General features: G+C 32.5%; 1 protein-coding gene across 3 annotated transcripts in view; it reads right to left on the reverse strand.

The window, feature by feature from the left end:
* Nucleotides 1-22,270, reverse strand: part of CSMD3 (CUB and Sushi multiple domains 3) — a gene marked incomplete at both ends in the record, with an annotated part of 911,147 nt that overhangs the window by 560,629 nt on the left and 328,248 nt on the right. The window contains one exon of one of the 3 annotated variants that reach the window (XM_079795925.1): nucleotides 13,604-13,915. The exons of the other annotated variants lie outside the window; for them this stretch is intronic. Within the exon in view, the coding sequence (XP_079652051.1) occupies nucleotides 13,604-13,915 (312 nt within the window). The remainder of the gene's footprint in view (nucleotides 1-13,603; nucleotides 13,916-22,270) is intronic. 3 annotated transcript variants of the gene reach the window in all.

The following is a 22,270-nucleotide window of genomic DNA, read 5'->3' on the forward strand; positions in this document are numbered from 1 at the left end:
AGGAATCCATCACACTTATGTAGATACCAGTAGATGTACGTGCAATACTTGGCGTAAGCAGGTCTTGCAGTTATGGTGGGCTGTAAAATGTCAGGATGAGAAATGTGGGGGGTTTATATTCTCTTTGAGGGTTCTTATAATGAGCAAATAAAATTTCTACATAGCAAGAGTTACCATTGATAGGTTTGCAGACACTTTTAACACTTTTGAAACTGTCTCAGACTTTTAACCTAATTAAGTTTTAATTCTCACTTTCTCACAGCTTCCAATAAACGTTTTTATTACCTTTAGTCCTCCAGTTAAATATGAAGGTCCCCCTCCATTCACTTCCTTGCGGCCCTTTTTTATTTTGATATGTCATATTCTTTTGAACAGAAATGGCTTTGTTTGCTTTGTTTATAATTTCTATGTTTGTTTTTTTATGAGTCACTTTTACCAAAGATAATTTCACTATAAAATGTAACATGAAAAATGGCTAACATTTTTTTGGGGGGATACTAAGTATGTCCCTGGTTTTCACATGGATGCCTTAAGAGAATATGAAGATTAGGCAAAAGTCCTCATATTATCTCTACAACAAAAACACACCTAAAGGCCTAATTTTAAAAATTCTTACTACAAATAAATAAAGTAATTGTATGTCACATACTTGAATTACACTCAATGTCAGAGACTACATATGTGCACTAGAATGCTTTCTAGCACAACACTAATTGGGAAAGAAGTAACTGCTTGAATAATAGTGAACACAGATAATTAATATCATCAGACTTGGGGCAGTGGAGTATATTCTTCCATTACAAATTTTACTGGTACACCAAGACATTTTATATAAAAATCCAGAAAAATTACTTTAATGCATAATAATATCCCCTCACCCCTTCTGACTTTGGATTATTATATTTTTTTCAAGTTCTTCACTAGAAGTCTTGGTATCATTACCTGGATTCTATTTAAATCAAGTGTAGATGGCTCTCATAGCTGTATGCAGGGTTATACTGCTAAATTCATGGCTACTGTCTTAACCCATCTATGTTCTATTTTGCCCATATTCCATTCTAGACCTATTCTCCTCCTTGTTCTTTGTACAGCAGGTTGGTATGAATAGGCCAGTGGTCGGCAAACCATGGCTCATGAGCCACATGTGGCTCTTTGGCCCCTTGAGTGTGGCTCTTCCACAAAATACCACGTGCAGGTACAGTGAGATTGAAACTTCGTGGCCCATGTGCAGAAGTCGGTTTTCGGCTCTCAAAGAAATTTCAATCGTTGTACTGTTGATATTTAGCTCTGTTGACTAATGAGTTTGCCGACCACTGGAATAGGCTACACCTTGCTATGCAAACGGTGGCATTGCACTAGCAGCACTGGCATCACCTGGGGGCTTTATTAGAAACAGTGACAATCAAACCCCCCACCCCTACGCCTACTGAATTAGAATTTATGGCTTAACAAGATCCCCAGGTGAATCTTATTAACACTTAAGTTTGTGAAGCACTAGACTAGACTCTATCAACAGACTCCCTTATCCCTTGGGGAATTCTAGCAGGAGGATGGAGAGTGGGAAGAAAGGAAGATTATTTCACTGTGTCCCTCATCATTACATTGACTGGTATGGACTAGGACCCTTCACTGAAGGTAATGAGTCCTCTCAAGCCAGCCAACTATACATAGCTCTCTGTCCAACATCTCTCTCCCCTCATCCCAATGGGTTGGGAATGGTAACAGCCTGGCTGCTGCTACTCTAGGTTATAGCATGATCCCTTGTGGTTCCCTTGCATCCATTCATTGAGAAATAATCCTCTTGTAAGTAAACGCTCCTTGAAGTAGCCCTTGTTCCATTGTTTCCAAATGGACTCTGATGGATATACCACTGTTACATGGAAATCGTTAGAGATTTGATTTTTTTTTTTAGGAACTATATTAAACAGCATCTCTTAAATTATCTACAACCCTTCTTATAATCTTCAAAAGATTATTTTCAAGTAAGATTATAGGTGGCTAGTAATCATCATCCTAACACTGGTGGTTTACTTGTTTCCTAGGAAATGTTTTGAAGACCTCTATTACACATATTTGCTCTTTCCTAGAAACCATCTCCCCAAGAAGCATAGATAATTCACAAGAAAAAAGTAGGTAAAGGAAAGGCAAGTGAGTTTGCTATACTGAAGTTATAGAGTAACCGAATTAAGGGTAAAAATGGCAAGAAAAAATATGGGGCTAATAGAAACTCAAGGTGAACTGAATGCAATACATTACTTTGGTATAACTTGTACATGAGTTGAATATAAATAGTGGTAGCTAGAACTGTATATATTAGTTGTTTCCATAATTTTCTTAAAAAATTACATTAAACTATGTATTTTATTTCTAAGAAAATCACATACCTAAGATATTTAAAATTATGTGCTATTTTCTTTGTTTAAATATATTTTACCTTATGAGATTTTTATATAAGGAGAACATACTTTTTATTGTAAAAGTGCCACCAGGGGGGCAGTATCATTTATTGGATGTCTTTCTTAAGCACAGGTACTCCATGCCAATTGTCTACTCAGAATGGGATTACTGCTCTCCTTTCTACAGATATAAAAATAGAGAAGGGCTAAGTAGAATTCAAGGTATTACACATATATGTTAGCAAAGCATGTTCATTCATGGACTCTGAAATTTCAATCCTAGCATTTGTACCACCACCTGCTGTGAATACCAACACTGCACATATTCAATCAAGTTCCCAAGTGCATGTCCTAGAAAACCACAAATAGATGGGATTAGTGTACTCTGTCCTCATTTCTTCTTTTCAAGGCAAGCTAATAGTAATGTCAAAAGTTAAGTAGTCAACAATATCTGGCCTTAACACATTAAACGGGGCCCTGTCGGTCACCGGTGACTAACACTATCCTTTCCATCCGGAAGACAAAACAGGCTGGGCGCTTAACGTGTTAAGCATGTTTACTTAATATAGAACAGAACCAACTCTACTAATTAAATATAATATTGAATAAAAATATTGATTATGTCATTGATTATGTATAGATAGTGCCAAGTTTAATCGCATGGTTTGGAGCCTTTTAATACTTTATATTAAAAAGTGAACAAATTAAATAAAAAGGCATAGCAAAAGCCAACTGCCATATGAAATTCCAATCATCATATAATCATTTTAGTATTTTAGTAAGCCATCGCCTGCATTCCTTTTTAATGGGAAAGTTCAGGAGAGTTGATGAACTACGTGTCCTTTATATGAGCCAAATAAAAGAAAAAGTTTGAACCTCTCTGAGCTCTGGATAAAAACAATCTAGGAATTTCTGTCATGTTAATCTCATTTGGTATTATGAAGAAATGTCATTTGAAGACTATTTTAAACAAAGAAAAATCAAGCATCAACACTAAAAACTACAGCCCATAACTTAGAATACAATGGTATAATTATGAAGAGAAACATATTCTATGCAATGCACCCCAAATCTAACACCATGCTGTTCTGCCACATATGAAGCCTCTGCTATCCCTAAAATTTTAAAGCTGTGATTTCACTCTGTGCACAGCAGGGCAGCCATATGCTCTAGAACACTACATGCAAGGGAAGCAGCTTGTTGCAAAAGTGGGTGAAAATGCCCTGAAATAATTCTGAACAAGATAAAAATGTCTCTGACATAGGACCATTTCTTCATACTCCAAAAGACAGAGGAGTCAGCTCTGGCACCAGCTTTGAGCACAAATAGAATGTCTAGCCCCTTCAAAGTATTTTTAAAAGAGAAAAGGTTTAAAAGTCACAAGCGTCACATTCACTGTGACCACATGATTCAAAGGTAAAATAATTCTGGTAACCATTTCCAGAAATCAGTTACACACAAAACCAGTTTCATTTTCTATCTTTAAAGGTAAACCTTCCCTTTTAATTTACTGCAGTACATGTTACTATCTTCCTTTTTTTTTCTTACCCATTCTCTAAAAAAATGAGAAGCTGTATGTTAAAACAATGAACAAGCTACTAAGATTTCTGATTAATGATTACCAGCGAGTAATGGGGTTGAAAATCTGAAAAAATTCATTTATGAAACAAGGTCATTGTTATAAGTTGATGGATGTTTCCAGTTAAATGTTAAAAGATATATGCTTCCTAAGATCTACTCAAAGGAAAAACAAAAGCATTGTTCATCAGAAGTTCTTAATCCTATATTATAAAAGGGTATTATGCAAATTGACCCTCTTGGTGGAATCACAAGGAACTACCAGTACTATGACGCACACTGACCACCAGGGGGCAGATGCTCAATGCAGGAGCTGCCCCCTGGTGGTCAGTGCGCTCCTACAGGGGGAGCTCTGCTCAGCCACAAGCTGGGCTGATGGCTGCGAGCACAGGGGCGGTGGCAGGAACCCCTCTCGCCTTCTCAGCAGCTCTAAGGATGTCCGACTGACGGCTTAGGCCCACTCCCCACAGGGCTCCCAAGCTGCCAGATGGATGTCTGACTGCCAGCTTAGGACTGATTCCCCAGGAAGCAGGCCTAAGCTAGCAGGTGGACATCCCCCGAGGGGTCCTGGACTGCGAGAGGGCACAGGCCGGGCTGAGGGACTCCCCTGAGTGCACTAATTTTCATGCACCGGGCCCCTAGTATGTATATAAGAATAAATTAAAAGCATGGCTTGTATCTGTGTAAGAATAAATTAAAAGCATGGCTTGTATCTGTGTAAGAATAAATTAAAAGCATGGCTTGAGAGGTAGCATTAGATGTTCAAATCATTACTTGCAGATTTGTCACTGGTGGAAAAAATAAACTGTCATTGCTTAATATTGTCATGAAGGTTCTCAGGCATTCAGAGTATTTTTATCTAATACCTTTAAAAATGCACAAATATCTTCTCAAGTAAAGTCTAACACTTCTTTTTCATTTCTCCCTAAGAGCAACTTATTCTACAAAATGTTAAATAATTAGAAATATAAAATATAAATATATTTACTCTTATGAAGGACATAGTTCTGACAATTTCACAAAGGTGATGAAAGGTGGTAGTAGAATATAAAATAATCATGATATTTAATAAATAATTATGTATTTAAATAAAAAATTTGTATATTTCAGGACATGGATTTTTAAATTGCTACAAATATCAACACTGAGCACAATTTCCCACAAAATAATGTAATTGTAAGAAATTCATTAAACTATAAAAAATTGTAAGTTAGTGATAAAGCATGCAAGAGTTAATAAATCTATGTAGTAAATATGTATTTACTTTACCAGTATGAAAGTTCCTACTCAAAAATTAATTATTAATTTAATAGAGTATCTTACAAGAAACGTATGGAACCAGATTTTTTTAAAATTATAACTTCTACATTAATCATTATTTATGCTGAACATGCATGAAAATCAATACATTAGTCTCATAAAGAAGGACCAGGGAATTCAATCAGCAAGCAAGTGCAATTTCACCATTTGTATAAAATAGAAGATAATGCTTAATTATTCAAAGATAAAATGTTTTGCTCAGCTGGCATAGCTCAATGGTTAACCATCAACCTGTGAACAAGGAGGTCACAGTTAGATTCCCAGTAGAGGCATATGCCCAGGCTGTGGGCTTTCAGGAGGCAGTCAATCAATGATTCTCTCTCATCATTGATGTTTCTATCTCTCTCTCCCTCTCCCTTCCTCTCTGAAATCAATAAAAAAATATATTTTTAAAAAGTTTAAAATGTTTTGATTTCACAATCAATTTTTTACTACATTTTGCTTCCATCTATCAGCCTTTCAGAGCTTTTAAACATGGTAAGTAAAGAAAAAGTAAAATCATATTTTTTTCTTTTATTTGATAATACATTTAAAAATAATTTTAAGGTACAGAATTTAGGGTAAAAATTAAAAGTAATAAATTAGTTAAAACTTGACTTGGGAATGTCTTCGTCATTTATTCACATATTCACTTATCTTTTCAGTAAAATCATAACTAACTCAATCCGTTCTCTCTTAAGGATAGACAGAATTTACTGTTATTAAAGTTAGTCTGAAAAATCCTTCTGCCCTAAAATACCCTTCCATTCATGAGTTTGCTATCATTCAAATCACTCCTATAGAATCTAAGTCTAGCTTTAGTATATTATCTGAGATAGCTTGTCAATACTGCGATCATTCTAATGGAGAACAAGTTCTCCTGGAGCCAGGAGAGGGAGCAGGCACTATTTGATATGCATCGCTCTCTCTGCTTGTTAATCATCCTCATTTATGTTCATGTTATGCAGTGTATCAGCATAACCTGTAATCTTGTTAGAAATGCAGAACTTCAGATTGCACCCCGGTTGCATCAAGTCACAATCTGCCTTTGAGTAAGACTGCCCACTGATTTGTGTTCACAATGAAGTTTGAAAGAAGCATAGTCTGACTCAGACTCCAAGTCCCTATCAACTCTTCATTCCATGTCTGTGTGCCTGCCTTTAATTACTTGTCATTTATTTTTTTCATTTCTGCTAAAATGGTTTCTTTAAAAGAGTTACATTAAATAATACCACTTCCCTGCTAAAACCCACCAATGGCTTCCTATCTCATTTAGATCAAAATGAAGCTCTTTCCCAAGGCCACAGAGCCTACCTATATGGTCTGATTCTGCTAGTCTCCCAGCTTATCTCCACCACTCTCCTCATCCACTGAGTGAGCACCAAGCACACTGTGCTTTCTTTTTCTCAAGCAAAACTCAAGTTTTTACTACTTGTTTTCTCTGATATGCTGTCTCCCCTAATCCTAGCATGGCTGCCTTCTTACTGTTATTTAGGTCTCAGTTTAAATTTTAACTCCTCAAAGAGGCCTTTCACGACCATCTAAACTAAGGTGGTCACCCATATATTATATAACCTGTTTTATTTTTTTTAATATGTTTTTATTGATTTCAGAGATGAAGGGAGAGGGAGAGAGAGATCCAAACATCAATGATGAGAGAGAATCATTGATCAGCTGCCTCCTGCACACCCACTACAGGTATCAAGCCTGAAACCAGGCATGTTTTGACCAGAATTGAACCTGGGACCCTTCAGTCAGCAGGACAACACTCTATCCACTGAGCCAAGCCAACTAGGGCCATAACCTGTTTTAATTTTCTGCACAGATCTTGCTACCATCCGGTAGATATCTGTTCATTAGCTTATAGTCTTTTTCTCCCCACATTAACATAACTCAACTAAGCAAGGTCTACTTAATTTTGTTCAATGTTTGATAGTCAAGAACTGGCCTGGAAGTACACAACAAATGTTTTTTGAAGAAATAAATAGGAAAGGGAAGGAAAGGAAAGGAGGAAAGGAGAAAAAAAAAACAGACTGAAAGGAAAGAAAAAATAAGAACAAGAAAGAAAGAAAAATGAAAAGACAAAAGAAAGGAAGGGGAGAGGAGAGGAGGGGAGGGAAGGGGAGGGGAGGGGAGGAGAGGGAAGGGGAAGAAAAAAGGAAGGAAGACAGATTGGTAGGTCTTAAAGAAAATAACTCTTGTCTTGGACACTACCTGAAAGACAAGCTTGAGTTAGATCCTCAAATGGAGAGTTTGGGGAATTCAAGGTATATCTGTAGGCATTGGGCCCTGGGAGAAATATATATGTGACTGAGTTCCCATTTACTGGGATTAGAAGAGTGCCAATCTCTAACTTTCTTGATGGTGCCAATCTCTAACTTTCTTGATGGTAGCATTGGCCACTTCTTTGCTTATTTAACACTGGCTATACAATTAGATAATGATAAGTCCCTGTCAACTCAAAGATTAAGAAACTATAGATGGTGTTAAATATATTAATATACAATATCTCTGAATAAATTCATAAACACTTAGGTTTAGAAAGTACGGTAATTACTACCTTGCTACAACACTGTTTGATGCTTAAATGCTTCCTAAATACCCAAGTTTTCCATCAAGCTATGCTTAGATATCTGATTAGTGATTTAGGAATTTAATATAATCGAACCAAATTCAATCTGAGAAGTGTCTAATTTATAGTAGTAAGCTATTGTAGTAAGCTAGTTGTATCTTTAGTGGTTCCATACACTAAGTTCTACAACTCTGAACAGGTTTGACTTCTCTTACAAATAACAACCTGTCACATTTGAAGACAATTATAACTCATCCATACTCACATATCATACTCATTCTGGATCAACTTTTCTCTTAGAATTGACCGATAAAGTTTCTCTGTAGTCTTATCTCTACAACTTTTTCTTTTGAAATAGACACCATATCTTATAGACACCATATCTTATACTTTTGAATTCATCACATACTTAGCACAAAGATACTATGTTCAATAAAACCCTGACACATAATAGACATGTATCATTATCCATTAGTAACCATAAATTAACTTTCATAAATTAACATCCATAAATTAACTTCCACATTGTGATATTTCTTATGATGGCTTAAAAAAAGAAGATGCTCTGGATTTACAAATTAATGTTCTATAGAAGTATTAACAGAATTTTTGAACACAGTATTAGTTGCTTGCAAACAGTTAAAAAAACTTTTTTAAAAAGTTACATGTAGCCAAATAGCCTATTCATGAAAGGCACCCAAAAACTGTTACTTCCACATAATAGGATTTTTTTCATATTACAGTCTAATCCTTTGAACAAAGTTTTGTCTATTATAGAATATCACTTCTGAAATAAACTGGAAATTTAGTGTAGACATGTGTCTAATAGTCTGCTCTGCTCCCTTTTTTGCTGAGCAAGGTAAATGCTCAGATGACCTTACTAAAAAAAAATATTTATGATAAAAATGAAAAGAAAAAAAAAACACCTTCCTGCTTTTGTTTGGTTTAAAATCACTGACCTAAAATGACTGGTTTTATGCTAAATTAGCCATTCTTATCAGAAGTTGAAAATAATAAAAAGTTCTATTTTAAAAATGATTATTAAAATCAACTTCCTTTTAATCTTCCCTTATTGGTTGGTGGTGATGGTGGTGGTGGTGGGTATTCTACATCATATAAAATTTCAGTTATACATAGATAATTTTGAATTACACCATGAATTAAGCTAAAACCATGCTTAACCTTATTGATATAATCACTACCAATTAAACCCAGTATGGAAGAACTGACTACACTATGTGAAAACAATCACCAGCAATGGGCTATAAATGCTCATAACATATATTAGACCACAGATGTTATAGCCATCTAAATTAAATTTCCACCACAAATAATCATTTTTTTAAATATATATATATATATATATATATATATATATATATATGCTTTTCCAGAATAGGTCCACATTTTGTAATTGAAAACAAAAACTACCCAGACTGCTCATTAACAGCTGACAGAACTTTCCCACACATATTAAAAAGAAATGTAATTCTAGTACAATACACAAGAAAAACAATGTTAAAATAAATTATGTGGAGTAAAACACACTTTAATGATTATTTTTGAGATGGTATGACTATAAACTTCTTGCGGAAGAAAACTCAATTTCGCTTATTATCTCTAGTATGGTACTTTAACCTAATACAAGGCTTTGCATACATTGGACCCTGTGAATACTGAATAAATGAAAGGATGAATGAACACTAGTCCAGCAATATGAAGTCTGAGTTTTCTAAGCTCTTCCAGACCATAATTTACTTTATAAAGTAATGGTGTTATCTTATATGATCTAATAAAAGATTGCATCTAAGATATAAAAATGTAGTAATATAGGGCACTTAACAATTTTTAAATCAAAAAATTACATAGGACCTGCTATTTTAAGACAACTTTGAGTTGAAATATCTTAGGGCTATAATATTAAATTAATGGCTTTAGGGAATATTGGAAAATATATTTTATGTAAATGTTAATAAATAATTTTAAATGAGATCTTATAGTTAAGGCAACCAACTATTCTGATAAAATTTTAAATATCACTAGATACTATGTTATCTAATATTAAATATCTGGATAGTTTTAAAACCTAAAAATGTTTTTAGGTTTATTTATATGAATATAAATCTTACTTTAAGCATAGTTGAACACTTCATTTATTTTAATATGGACTCATTATGTTTCTATTTAGCACTAGTATCTACTCAAAGCATTCTTTATGAACCTTAGTGATATAAACACAACTTACTAGTTTGACAATTTTATTCACCTTTCAAGAATTAGTTTAAATATTCTCTGTATAGCCATCCTTCATTTTACATTTAGAGGTAGTCAGTCCTTCTACTTTACTTCAACAATATTTCAGAAATATTGCTATGACAGTTTCTCATAATAAATTTGTAATTACTCTTTTTTAAAAAGTTATATAGACTACTGGGTGGCAAAGCCTGCACTGATCACTGTTATACCCCTACTACCCAGTACAAAGTCATGCTCACAACAAGAGTTAAAAGGTATTTGGGTAAATAATGATAAAATAATAATAATTAGTATTTGTTGAACACAAGTCAGTATTTGTGCTAGTTTTACACACAACTACCTATGAGGCAAGTATTCTCAAAACTTGCAGCTTTGAGAGTTTAAAGGTTTTGCTATGATTGTATTTTACAAAAATGAAAATTAAACTCCAATAGTTTATGTGACCTGCATACGGTTTCACTCATAGTTGGTGACAAAGTGAACTAAAATCCAGTCAATAAAAGCTGAATTCTCATGAGGACTATTGGCCACTAATACAAGACATTGTGCTGTGGTATTAATACAGTTTAGACAAGATCCAAACCATATTTTTATTAGTATTTTAATTCCTCTTTTCCTTATTTTTTATTTCAATGTCAACAGACTCTTTAATGGTGAAAATTGAAAATGTTTTTTTTTAATGAGAACAAGTAGAAAGCAAAATATAAATATATGTTATATTAAGAATGTAATTTAAATCGAAACAGTGCTGTTTAACCCTAGTACAATAAATAAATAAAAAATTAGTTGGATTAAGTACCACAGAGAAAATGGAAAATATCTTTTACAGATATTCCAAGTGTTTTCAGATTATAATTAATTGTGCAGTTATTTATAATAAACTAGGCACAGTGATCTAAAATTTAATATACCATAAATTAATACATAGATTCTGAGTCCACATTCACACACAAGTACTAAATACTATATGCAATTTTAGTGTCTGGGTTTTCTTTGTGTTCATAGTGATAGTGATGGAAATTATAAGTGTTTTATTTGCTCCAGGTTATTAATAATAAATTAGGAATCATTAATAATAAAAAGCATAAAATGAAAGCTTTAAGTGCAGTGTGAATAGAGAAAAGTGATGAAAAAATTGTCACACAAGGCAGAAAAGTATGGTCTGGTAGTCATCAAAGGATGACTACTGCACTCTCTTGTTACAGACAGTAAAGTCAGCAAAATTGCATCTATTTTATTATATTAATATTTATTCATATGAAATTCATTAACTATATATTCCCTGTATTTAATTATAAATTTCCTTTGACTTGATACACGTATAAAGGCTCTAGCCAAGGCACTTATATCTAGTTTGAAGTGCTAATATAATAAAAGCAATATATTAATGTGGATTAACAGGAATGTTGTTCACTTTAAGAGGGATAAAAAAAAAACATTGGTCTTTTTATAAATGTGCAAAAAGAAGTAGCTAGCTTTAATTATGAAATATGTAGATATTTTATTATAGTGAAGAAGAATTTTATGTCTTTAAGTAATTGAGGTGAATGCTCTGGCTAATAAAATTGTAAATATTTATTCATTATTTTAGAAAATGTTATATTAATATATTTATGGGTCAGAAGCTATTTTAGGCACTGGGAATGCAATACGAACAAGACCCATCCATTCCTTACCTCACAGAATTTAAAATTTACAAATCTAGGGCTGCTGATGACAAAAGCAAGGGAATTTCAGTATTGTGTGGTGAGTGATAACCGGAAAAACCAAACTTCGTGGATGTAACAATTAAGCTAAAACTTGGAAAAGAAATTAGAATGACCAGGTTTCAAGAAAGATGAGGTAGCTTATGAGAGTAGCTCAAAGTAGAAAATAACATGGTATGTTTGACAGACTAAAAAATGTTCTGCTTCACCAAAAAAGGAGAGTGACAGTGAGAGTCATATGAGATAAAGTTGGAGATGTGCGCAGAAGCCAGACCATGAAGGTTCCTGTAGGTTATCATCAAGCCTTGATTTTATTCCTAAGGTTGTTGGGAAACCACTGGAAGGTTTAAAGCAGTGGAGTGATGTGATCAAACTTTCATTTTCAAAAGGTAATTCTGACTATACTGTGGAGAATATAATAGAAGAGTTATTTTTCCTAAAATATCTAAACTAAGCAATTGGTTTTGTATCATGTTTACTGATTTAAAATGTCAATTAAGTGACTCACTGCCTGCATACCCTATAACTCCTTTAGTAATGCGATCAGCCACAAGCTTCAGAAAATCTTCCTTGTTTCACCAAGATGGGTTTCTCTAGTCATCCACTTTATTTGTCTTTAAAGAAAGGCATCATGTATTATTTATCTTTATTTCCCATAGATCAGAGCATGGTACTCAGTAGGAATTTCAGGCATGTTGTTTAAGTTCACATTATTTTTAAAAAGAATACTGATTTGACGTCAACCAATTCCAATATTAAAATTTGGCTCTAGGTGTGTGGCAAGCATTGAACGGACCTTTATTACTTATATATAACACACTTAGTATAAACCATGCCTGACCCCACTACATAAAACATAACCATTTTAGAGAATATATGATAATGAATCAAAAACAGAGTTGGAGTAGATATTTTGTATCTGAAATACGTTCAATTAATTAGGATTTTCAATGATGCATATATTGCTATAAATGAAATCCATTTATTTTTTGACACTACATTGACTTTTCCTTAACTGCTAAATGAAACTTGTTACCAAGAAACAGGAAAATATGCTTGCTAGACTCCCAAATTTTGTGAAAGGTAGGCAGGCTAATATTAATCAACTAGAAAATTACCAATATATGATTTGGCTTTGTGATAATTTTTCCCTAAAAATTAAATTAGCAAGTCAAGGAATATTTAAATTTGGAGCCATAATTTCAATGAATACCTGTTACTTTTCAAAATGAGAATCTGTTCCCATATGGGTCAGGCAATAGGTTATTTAGAAATAGAAGAGTAAGCTATGCAAAACAATCACCAGACATAATGTTTCCATTTTCGTCAAATTATCTATTTTCTCAATCATTAATTAGCATTTATTTGTGTAACATAAAAACCTCATGCAAATACTGAAAATTACTACATAGGATGAGTCACCAATGTGGAAATAGGTGCACATTAGTAGAAACTGGCTATTTTATTCTCATGCTATCTCAACAACATAACTGGTATGTAATATGCAGTAGGTGTTTAGTACTTGGTTTTACTACTCTTTATGCATTCTCTTCTTTCTGCTTTTACCCCCTCCCCCTTTAACATTTCCATTGTACTTTGATTTGTTTTACCTTCTGTGCCTTCAAATTATTCAGGTTTTGGCAGTACTATCTATAATTTTCAGCTACTACTTTGAACTCTTTTCTTTAGCTTCCTACATCTTGGTTGTCTTTCAGTTCATTCTCTAATTAGAATCATTACCAAAATAAAGCTTTGGCTGTTAACTAAACGGGCACAAGTAAAATAACATCCAATACCTCTATGAGTAACAACTGCAAGCTCGTTAGTTCTTTCTATCTGTTCAGCATTTCTTGGTCTTCTCCTTGTACTTTGTGTATCTGCTTGATGAGGAGAGAGCCCGTCCTTGGACGTGTTGGGGTCCAGACCTGCATTTCTGAGATTCGTAACTTGCACTCGCTGTTCCTCGGAAAGTCTATGGATGGTGACAGCTGTAACACTGGATACAGTAACATCTGCAGATGTGCTAGCAACAGCAATAGCACCAGTGGCAGTCCTGTTATGCTCCTCTAACTCACCAGTGGAGGTAGTGTGGGTCAATGTAGAAGAACCTGTGGGACACAGTAGCACTAGATGCTAACTTTTTCTTTTAAATTTTATTTTTTTCTGATAAGTTTAATAAATTATATTCCCTTCTATCACCTTAAGGATAATCAACATTAAAAGGCAAAACACACACACACACCACTAAAATGTGAAGCAACCAGATCCAAGGGTTGGTTTGCATCAATCAACCTATGAATAGATAGTACACAAAAATATTCCAAATTTTAACTGTAACACATTAAGGGGAAAAGGGGAAACAGTAAACCCTTTATGTGGCCCTGAATCAGTCTTCATTATTTATCTACAGATGAATTTTAACAACAAATGCCATTCAGGTGACAAGTTTTGGCAGAATGGATAACTAAGTAACCACACTTTTCTCAAAAGGACAGTTTGAATAATATGTGCCATCTCTCTTCATAATTTCTGGGGAAATATCAAAATAATCTATTTTAAGACAAGCAAATGGAGAATTCAAAATCAAAGTCAAAATAAAAAATGATTTAAAAACATTAAACTGAAATCATTGCTCTATGCAAATATCTATCTTAACCTTATTTGCCAGAAAGCAAATATTCAATGTCATGAGCTATTCAGTGAGTTGTTTTTGGAATTTCTCTATTTTAAAGTAAAATTTGAGATTAACCAATTTTAACTAATTAATATTAAACAAATGATTTTATTTAGGAATTATTAAAAATTGCTCTAGTCGGTTTGGCTCAGTGGATAGAGCATTGGCCTGTAGACTGAAGGGTCCTGGGTTCAATTCCAGTCAAGGGCACATGTCCAGGTTGTGGGCTCCATCCCCATTGGGGGGCATGCAGTAGGCAGCCGATCAATGATTCCCTCTCATCAGTGATGTTTCTATCCCTCTCTCCTTCTTCCTTCCTCTCTGAAATCAATAAAGATATATTTTTTAAAATTAACTATATTACCTTGGAATATTTATTATTACAAAACTAATTTTTAAAAAGGTTGATAATTTCCAAGTATCTCATTAGTATTTACATATATATATATATATATATATATATATATATATATATCCTCATTTTTATTATTAAAATTTCACTATAATTTAAAAATATGTTTTAAATATTCCAAATTAGAGTTTATTTTTTTCTGTTCACTTAAACTTTTTTAAGATTGTCTATGGTAGTAAATAATTCTTACATAAGGGAAATAAGTAACCTTATAATAGAAGCATGAAACTGAAAGAAGATATATTTAAAAGAATCTTGACAGTTAAAATACTTTATAAGAAAAAAATACTAAAATTTGGATGTATAGCTACTAGTTAAAAATAACAGATACTGGTTAGAAAACTTCTGAATATTTTTTAAAGCCAATGATTGGCATATGCCTTCATATATAGTACATGCCTTCTCAATAAACTGCCCTTAAAACTTCAGTCCACAAAATAATTAGAATTTTAGACAAAAATAGAGATATATTTAACCATTCTGCAAGAAGAAAATAGTTACATTGCTTAATGTGTTTTGAGCATGCTTGGCCTTTATTTCCTTCTTGTAGGCAGGTGATTAGTAGGACAAGTAATCCTGGCCTTTGTTTTAAACTCAAAAAAGAAGTCAAGCATGAGGCTCACTCATTCATAAGCAAGTAAAGGGATATATGTCTGCTAATAATTCTTCCAGCCTGTTGTCCTATTTTGTTTTAATTTGATGTAGAAATTCAAAAATGTTAAATGATTATTATATTTTGACAGGGCTAAGGGTAATGAAGTATGATAATCACCAGATTATTTTAAAGACTTTTAATATATTTTAAAGCAAAAATAAAAAAAAAACTAAGTTGCTATTGAATATTTATCCAAGGTATTTTGTGAAGATTAGAATTTACTCAATTCATGTTGGCTATTCAAACTGGCCAGTATTATTTACTAAACTAATATTTGGTAAAAGTTTCCTCTAATCACATGATTAAGCAATAACTATGCTTGCACAGCTAATGTTCAGTAATTGACCTCCTGGTAAATCAGACTTTTGTGATGCCCGTGTACTCATTGCTATAAAAACATTTACCTGATTCATATTATTCTCCTGCATAATTTAATTATCCTTTACATTTTTTAAGGAAAATAAGAAATTAGAATTAAAAACTAATACTTTAAAACTTTTCATAACTTTATCATAATTTCCAGGCTTTTCGATCATTTGCCTAGCCAGTGTTGTGGCTCAGTGGCTGAGCATTGGCCTATGAACCAGAAGGTCATGGTTCGATTCCCATCCGGGGCATGTGCCCAGGTTGCCAGCTAGATCTCCAGTGGGGGACGTGCAAGTGGCAGCCCATCAATGATTCTCTCTCATCATTGATGTTTTTATCTCTGTCTCCCTCTCCCTTCCTCTCCAAAATCAATAAATTTTTGTTTAAAAGGAAGGAAACCATTAACTACAAACATGCTGCCATATATAATCTAAATGTATGAAAAATAATAAAATTTTTGTTCTGTCTCAAATCTCAGTGTTCCTACATTTAACAAAGTAGTAAACTGAATAGATACTATATTCTTTCACTGAGGTTATTACAACGAAGCCCAACTAATCTCTCATATTTAGGTCAATAAATCTGTGGTAATTCTTGGAAATGTATCTAAATTGCTTCTATAACTAATCTTCAAGACCTACAGGCCAATTCCAAACCCATTTTCTTAAAGACCCCAGATGATAAATACAGTTTCTGACCAAATCTGAGAGTCAGAACTGATCTTTAGTAGTATTTAGACCTAGAATTTGCTAGCCATTCTCATAACAGGCTCTATTTCTGGCTAATGGTGGTGGTGATTCAGTACTATTTTTTTAACCCGAGTGCACGACATGTAATGTTGGAATAAAGCATTGAACACCCCATTTACTTAATAACCACAGTATAACCAGATATATACTTCAACAAGATATTTTACTAACTAGTTTTTATGCTTTACTTATATTTTGTGTTCACATTCTTTCCCCCATACTAGAATGCAACCTCTCTGAAGGCTAAGTTTTTGTATATTTTATTCACTAGCATCTAGTTTATTGCCTGGTACATAGTAGATGATCAAGAAATATTTCTCAAAAGAAATAATAAATTAATTAATTTACTTAATAATAATGCTACTATAATAGTAACAGTAATAAGGAGGATAAATTTCACAAAGGAAATATGATTATAATGTGTAACATGGCCAAGTAGTATTTCAAACAATAAAATGATTGAAGGATAATTAAAAACAAAAAGAAAAACAATTTTTTTTTAACTTTCAAAAACATCACTTTGAAAAAGTGTGGAATCTGTAGATAAGTAATAAGAGTTAGTTTAAATATTTTGTCATCATTCCCAAAACATAAAAGCTTACATTGTTGTGTAAAATAGGTTTACTTAGAATGTTCAAATTTCTACAGAGTGAAAAGTGTTTATATTTTATATGGTCAGGAGGTATGAGTGCATCTAATTTTAGTTAGATATGTTTGATATATTTAGTAGAACTATAAAGAAATAATACTTATTTCCATAATAGGGCCATAAAATCATCCTCTATCATATAGTTATATCATACATGATCTAATAATTTAATTTAAAATGCAGACCATTGTAGAATACTGATTTTGGTTAGACTAAATTGAAAGTGTGTGAAACACAGATTTTTAAATTGTCAAAATGTACTATTTAACAATTTAAAGACACTCAACATTTTTGCACACATAATTATTCTATGAGGAAATTATCAATGCTATAAAAAGCCTTAGAATTATATATAACAACAATCCAATGTTAAATATGTAATATATCTAATCTAAAATTAAAATATATATTTTACTTTTGTTAAAAATGTTAAGATTACTACACAATTATGTAAATATTATCTTTAATAACACAATATTAAATGCATATGTTGTAAAACATACAACAAAAATTTTTAAGAAAGAGTACATTCATAAAACCATTCTTCACTTGAAATCAAATCATGTATACAAGATGTAGTCTATCACAATTAGATTAACCTGTCATTAAATTGCTTGAGATATATATATATAAAATTAGATGTTTACAATATAAACACATCTAAAAATAATTTATTAATATCCTTTAACAAAACATTTCCCAATATAACAAAAAAATGAAATGGTTTACATATATAAACATGCTTCTATAAATCATAACTACATGTAATCTTTGGAATTATGATAATGAAAAATGACATACATTAAACATGTAAACTGGCAAATTTTTTAAATAGTAATATTTACAACATAAATTTAGATTTCATTATGAAAAAAATGTTTTTAAGGCTTTTTTATTTCAGCATTATATCTGCAAGAGACTAACCATAATTCATGAAGTCATTTATAATGTGTCATTTAAAAAGTGTACCAAATACTCAGATCATAATTGATTTTGAATTTCTTTTTGATTAAATTTTTAGTATATATATTTTTAAAAAATGCTTAGTTTTATAATTATTGTCTAACTCATCACAGAAGTAAATAATAGAATATGTTGCTACAGTTATAAGGGGTGGCCATATATATAATAATAAAAGGGTAATTAGACCAGACGTCCTTCCGGACATCATTCTGGACAGAAGCGAGGGCTGGAGCGAAGCCCGGGTCCCAGGTGCCTGCGGGAAGCCGGTGCCGGCAGCTGGGGGAAGGAAGGCCTACTCTTGCACAAATTTTCATGCATCAGGCCCCTAGTACATATATAATTAAAGATAACTGCATATTCAAAGTGGTAGCTTTTGAATATTTGTTTGGCATGTTATTTTATATAAAACATATATTCTGTTCCATCATTTTTAGTAATTCAAATAAAACATTTGAAGAAAATTTAGTTTACAAAATAATTCTAAATGAATAATTGGTGGCATTATATTTAATAAAGAAAATTGCAAAACATCAAACATGAAACATGCAAAAGAAAATATATACAAAATAAAATTTAAACAAAACTAATGCAACAATTCAATTTGAGCCATAATTTAAATATTCTATAAACTTTAGCATATGTAATTTAATATTGTATTTATTTTATTTCATATTACTTATATGAAACTTATAAGAACATGTCAATAAGTGAGGTCTCTTGAAAATTAATTGAAATATGAGGGGTAAGTTAAACAAAGCCACTGCTTTGTTACATGTTACAAGTTTTAGGAAGCATACTGTATTTGGGAAAATAAATACTTTGCATTTTAAACATTACTAATTCCAGTATCCCAAAATCTGTATTGCTTAGTATTTAATTGCATAAATTGGTGAAAGTGTATGTAGTATGAATATTCAATTTAAGAAAGATGGGTAAACTGAAATGGAAAGTAGCCCTTTAAGTGTAAAATATAAATAATCTACATTTGATTAATTGTTACCTAATAGAAAAGTCTCTAACTAGGAGAATTTTAGTGAACAAATATTGAAAAACATTGCAATTTAGTTTTTAAAGAGTAAGTCTTCATTGATCTTATAAAATTCTGATTTTAAACTAAAATTCTGAATTGATATTGAAACTACCTAAGATTATAAACTTAAAATATCTAATTAAATGAGTATAAGATACACTTGATTGTAAGATAGATGTACCTTTGAGAAAGAAAACATTGGCCAATTAAACTATGACATAGCAATGCAAATAATGCTGTCACCTGCATACAATATTTTGAGATGTTAAAATGTAAAACAAATTGATCTTCGTAGAGTAAAAAAAAAATCAGTAACACAAGTAAAAGACTTTCTATGAACATGAATTAATTAAATTACTAATTTAAAACTAGAACTGAGAATTTAAATACAAATAATCTTTCTGAATTGATTGATGTATCATTATATATTTTTGTTTCTACTTATGTTACATATTTCTAAATACATTTCTAAGCATTAATAGAAAAAGCAATAGTAAGTTTTGCAAATAGATTTGTTATTGTTTATCAAGTACACGTGATCTTACTGATTTAATATAAAAAAATGAAAGAATAAATATTTGCAATCAAAGCTGAAACTAATAATAGCAAGATTTAATGATGCATTTACTAAATCCACTTACTAAGAGTAAATAAATGATTGTAAAAATACTCAACAAATATGTAGTAATATCAAGTTGTTTACATGCAAGATAAAACCTCATATTCTGGATTTTGAAAATTTTATAAACCCACATGCCAAAAAACATAAATATCTTTACCAAAGTGAAATATGAAAAAGTATCAAATTTTAGAAAGCATGTGGAGAGTACGGTCTTAGTAAACTATGACAAAACTATATATACATACATATATATATATATATATATATATATGCACATATATCAATTATATCATGTTATATATATTAAATGTGCAGCAACTACATCTTATTTATAATAATCTATAATAATAAAAGCATAATATGCTAATTAGACCAGAAGTCCTTCTGGATGTCCTTCAGTCCTTCCGGATGAAGCCGGGGCTACGAGGGAAGCCCAGGTCCCGGGTGCCTGCCGCAGCTGGAGGGAGGGAAGCCGGTGCTGGCAGCTGGGGGAAGGAAGGCCTACTCTTGCACAAATTTCATGCATCGGGCCTCTAGTATATTCTATATATATTGCATATATATGTTGTGAATGCATGAATGTTATACTAATTATCATCACTGTTTTGTCATAAAAATATGAGAGGACAGACATCTCATTTCTTAGAATAAGAGAATGCTAGGATAAAATTTACTTTATTGTTATTTTTTAAATCCTCACACAAGGATATGATTTATTGATTTTGGAGAGAGACAGAGAGAAATATATCAATGTGAGAGAGAAATATTGATCAGTTGCCTCCTGTATGCACCCCAACCGGGGATTGAACCCGGAACCTGGGTATTTGGCCAGACCTGGAATGGAACCCGTCACCTTTCAGTGTACGACGGGATGACACTCCGAACAACTGAGCCACACCAGCTAGGGCACGGAAAATGATTTTAAGTAGAGGACTGTTAGAGTCTTGAAGATATTCTCTCTCTCTTGAATGATAATTTCTTCCTTTACCGCCTTGATTAAAATGAACTTGCAGATTCAAGCCTCAGCATCTCATCACTTTTTTTCCATATATTTTGGAAGTCTTGGCAATGTGCAGCAGTGGATCCTGGGTGTCATTTTTTAATGTGCCCAATCTCTCTCTCTCTCTCTCTCTCTCTCACACACACACACACACACACACACACACACACACACACACGCACGCACGCACGCACGCACATGCACCACTCACAGAAATAAATATCCACAAAATATAAACCCAAGTTTGGTATTTTATCTTACTTGGTAATTAAGCATAATGTTCTTCCATAAAGTCACAATTGAGACCAGACTTGAGATATAGGATTTGAAAGAGATTCATGCCATCCTGGTCACATTTCATATGAATAAGAGAAAGGGACAGACATGTTCCTCCACACCTTCCTAATGCCATCTCCCAGAATCCTGTATTTTTTAGACCTCTTTCTTGCAACAGCTCTTATCTCTTAGCTAAAGTAGAAGTGCTTGTTATTCTGGATTTCCTCTAAACAAACAAAACATAGGTTAGCACACACTTGATTAATTTTCCACACAAAGTCTTGTGGAATTGCTGCCAGTTCTCATAGAATATTTAAAGGCTTTTTTAAAAGGATACTACATATCTTTCATTCCAAAATGCTGTATCAGGAACTCTTTTACTTTCAGAGCTTGCTGTCTATGATAATCAATGTGTTAATAACTTTTTTAAAGTAAAGATCATGTCTTAATGTGTGCATCCCCCACTTCCCCTTGAATGTTTAATAAGTATATGAGGGAACAATGAATGTAGCTCGACATACCTCTCTCTTATTTCTCAAAAATATACTTTATTTTATGTTTAATTAATATTTAGTGTTACATGTGTTTTTAAGGATATAAGAAACTGAACCTATCCTGATGTGTTCAAACAATATAAAAATCACATAATTATAATTTCACATTGTCTAATAAAAGCAAAGAAAAAAGAGGAAGAAACATCCAAGAATATGTAAGTCACTCCATTGGTATTTTCTCAATGAGGGTAGCATTTCCCTTTTCTTCCACTCCCAGCAACTTCATACACCCCCCAAAAAAATTATAATGATAAAATTTCCTATAGTGAAGGAGAGAATAGAAAATAAGAAAAGAAACTGGTGAGGTTATCCTTTACACCAATCATCATGGAAAGGAAAAATAAGAGAAGGTTTTATCCTAACCAGCCGTTCATGTCCCTGAGTCCTGCTTACCTGGACTATTGACTATATCGATGTGTATTCTCTATTTAATCCTATAAAAGCCTTTAACTTGGGGGAGGTTGAGGATTCATCATTTTTCATTGATTGTAAATGTTCCTCTTCTTAATGCTT

The sequence above is a fragment of the Cnephaeus nilssonii genome (assembly GCF_951640355.1).
Source record: "Cnephaeus nilssonii genome assembly, chromosome: 18".
Taxonomy (NCBI): domain Eukaryota; kingdom Metazoa; phylum Chordata; class Mammalia; order Chiroptera; family Vespertilionidae; genus Cnephaeus; species Cnephaeus nilssonii.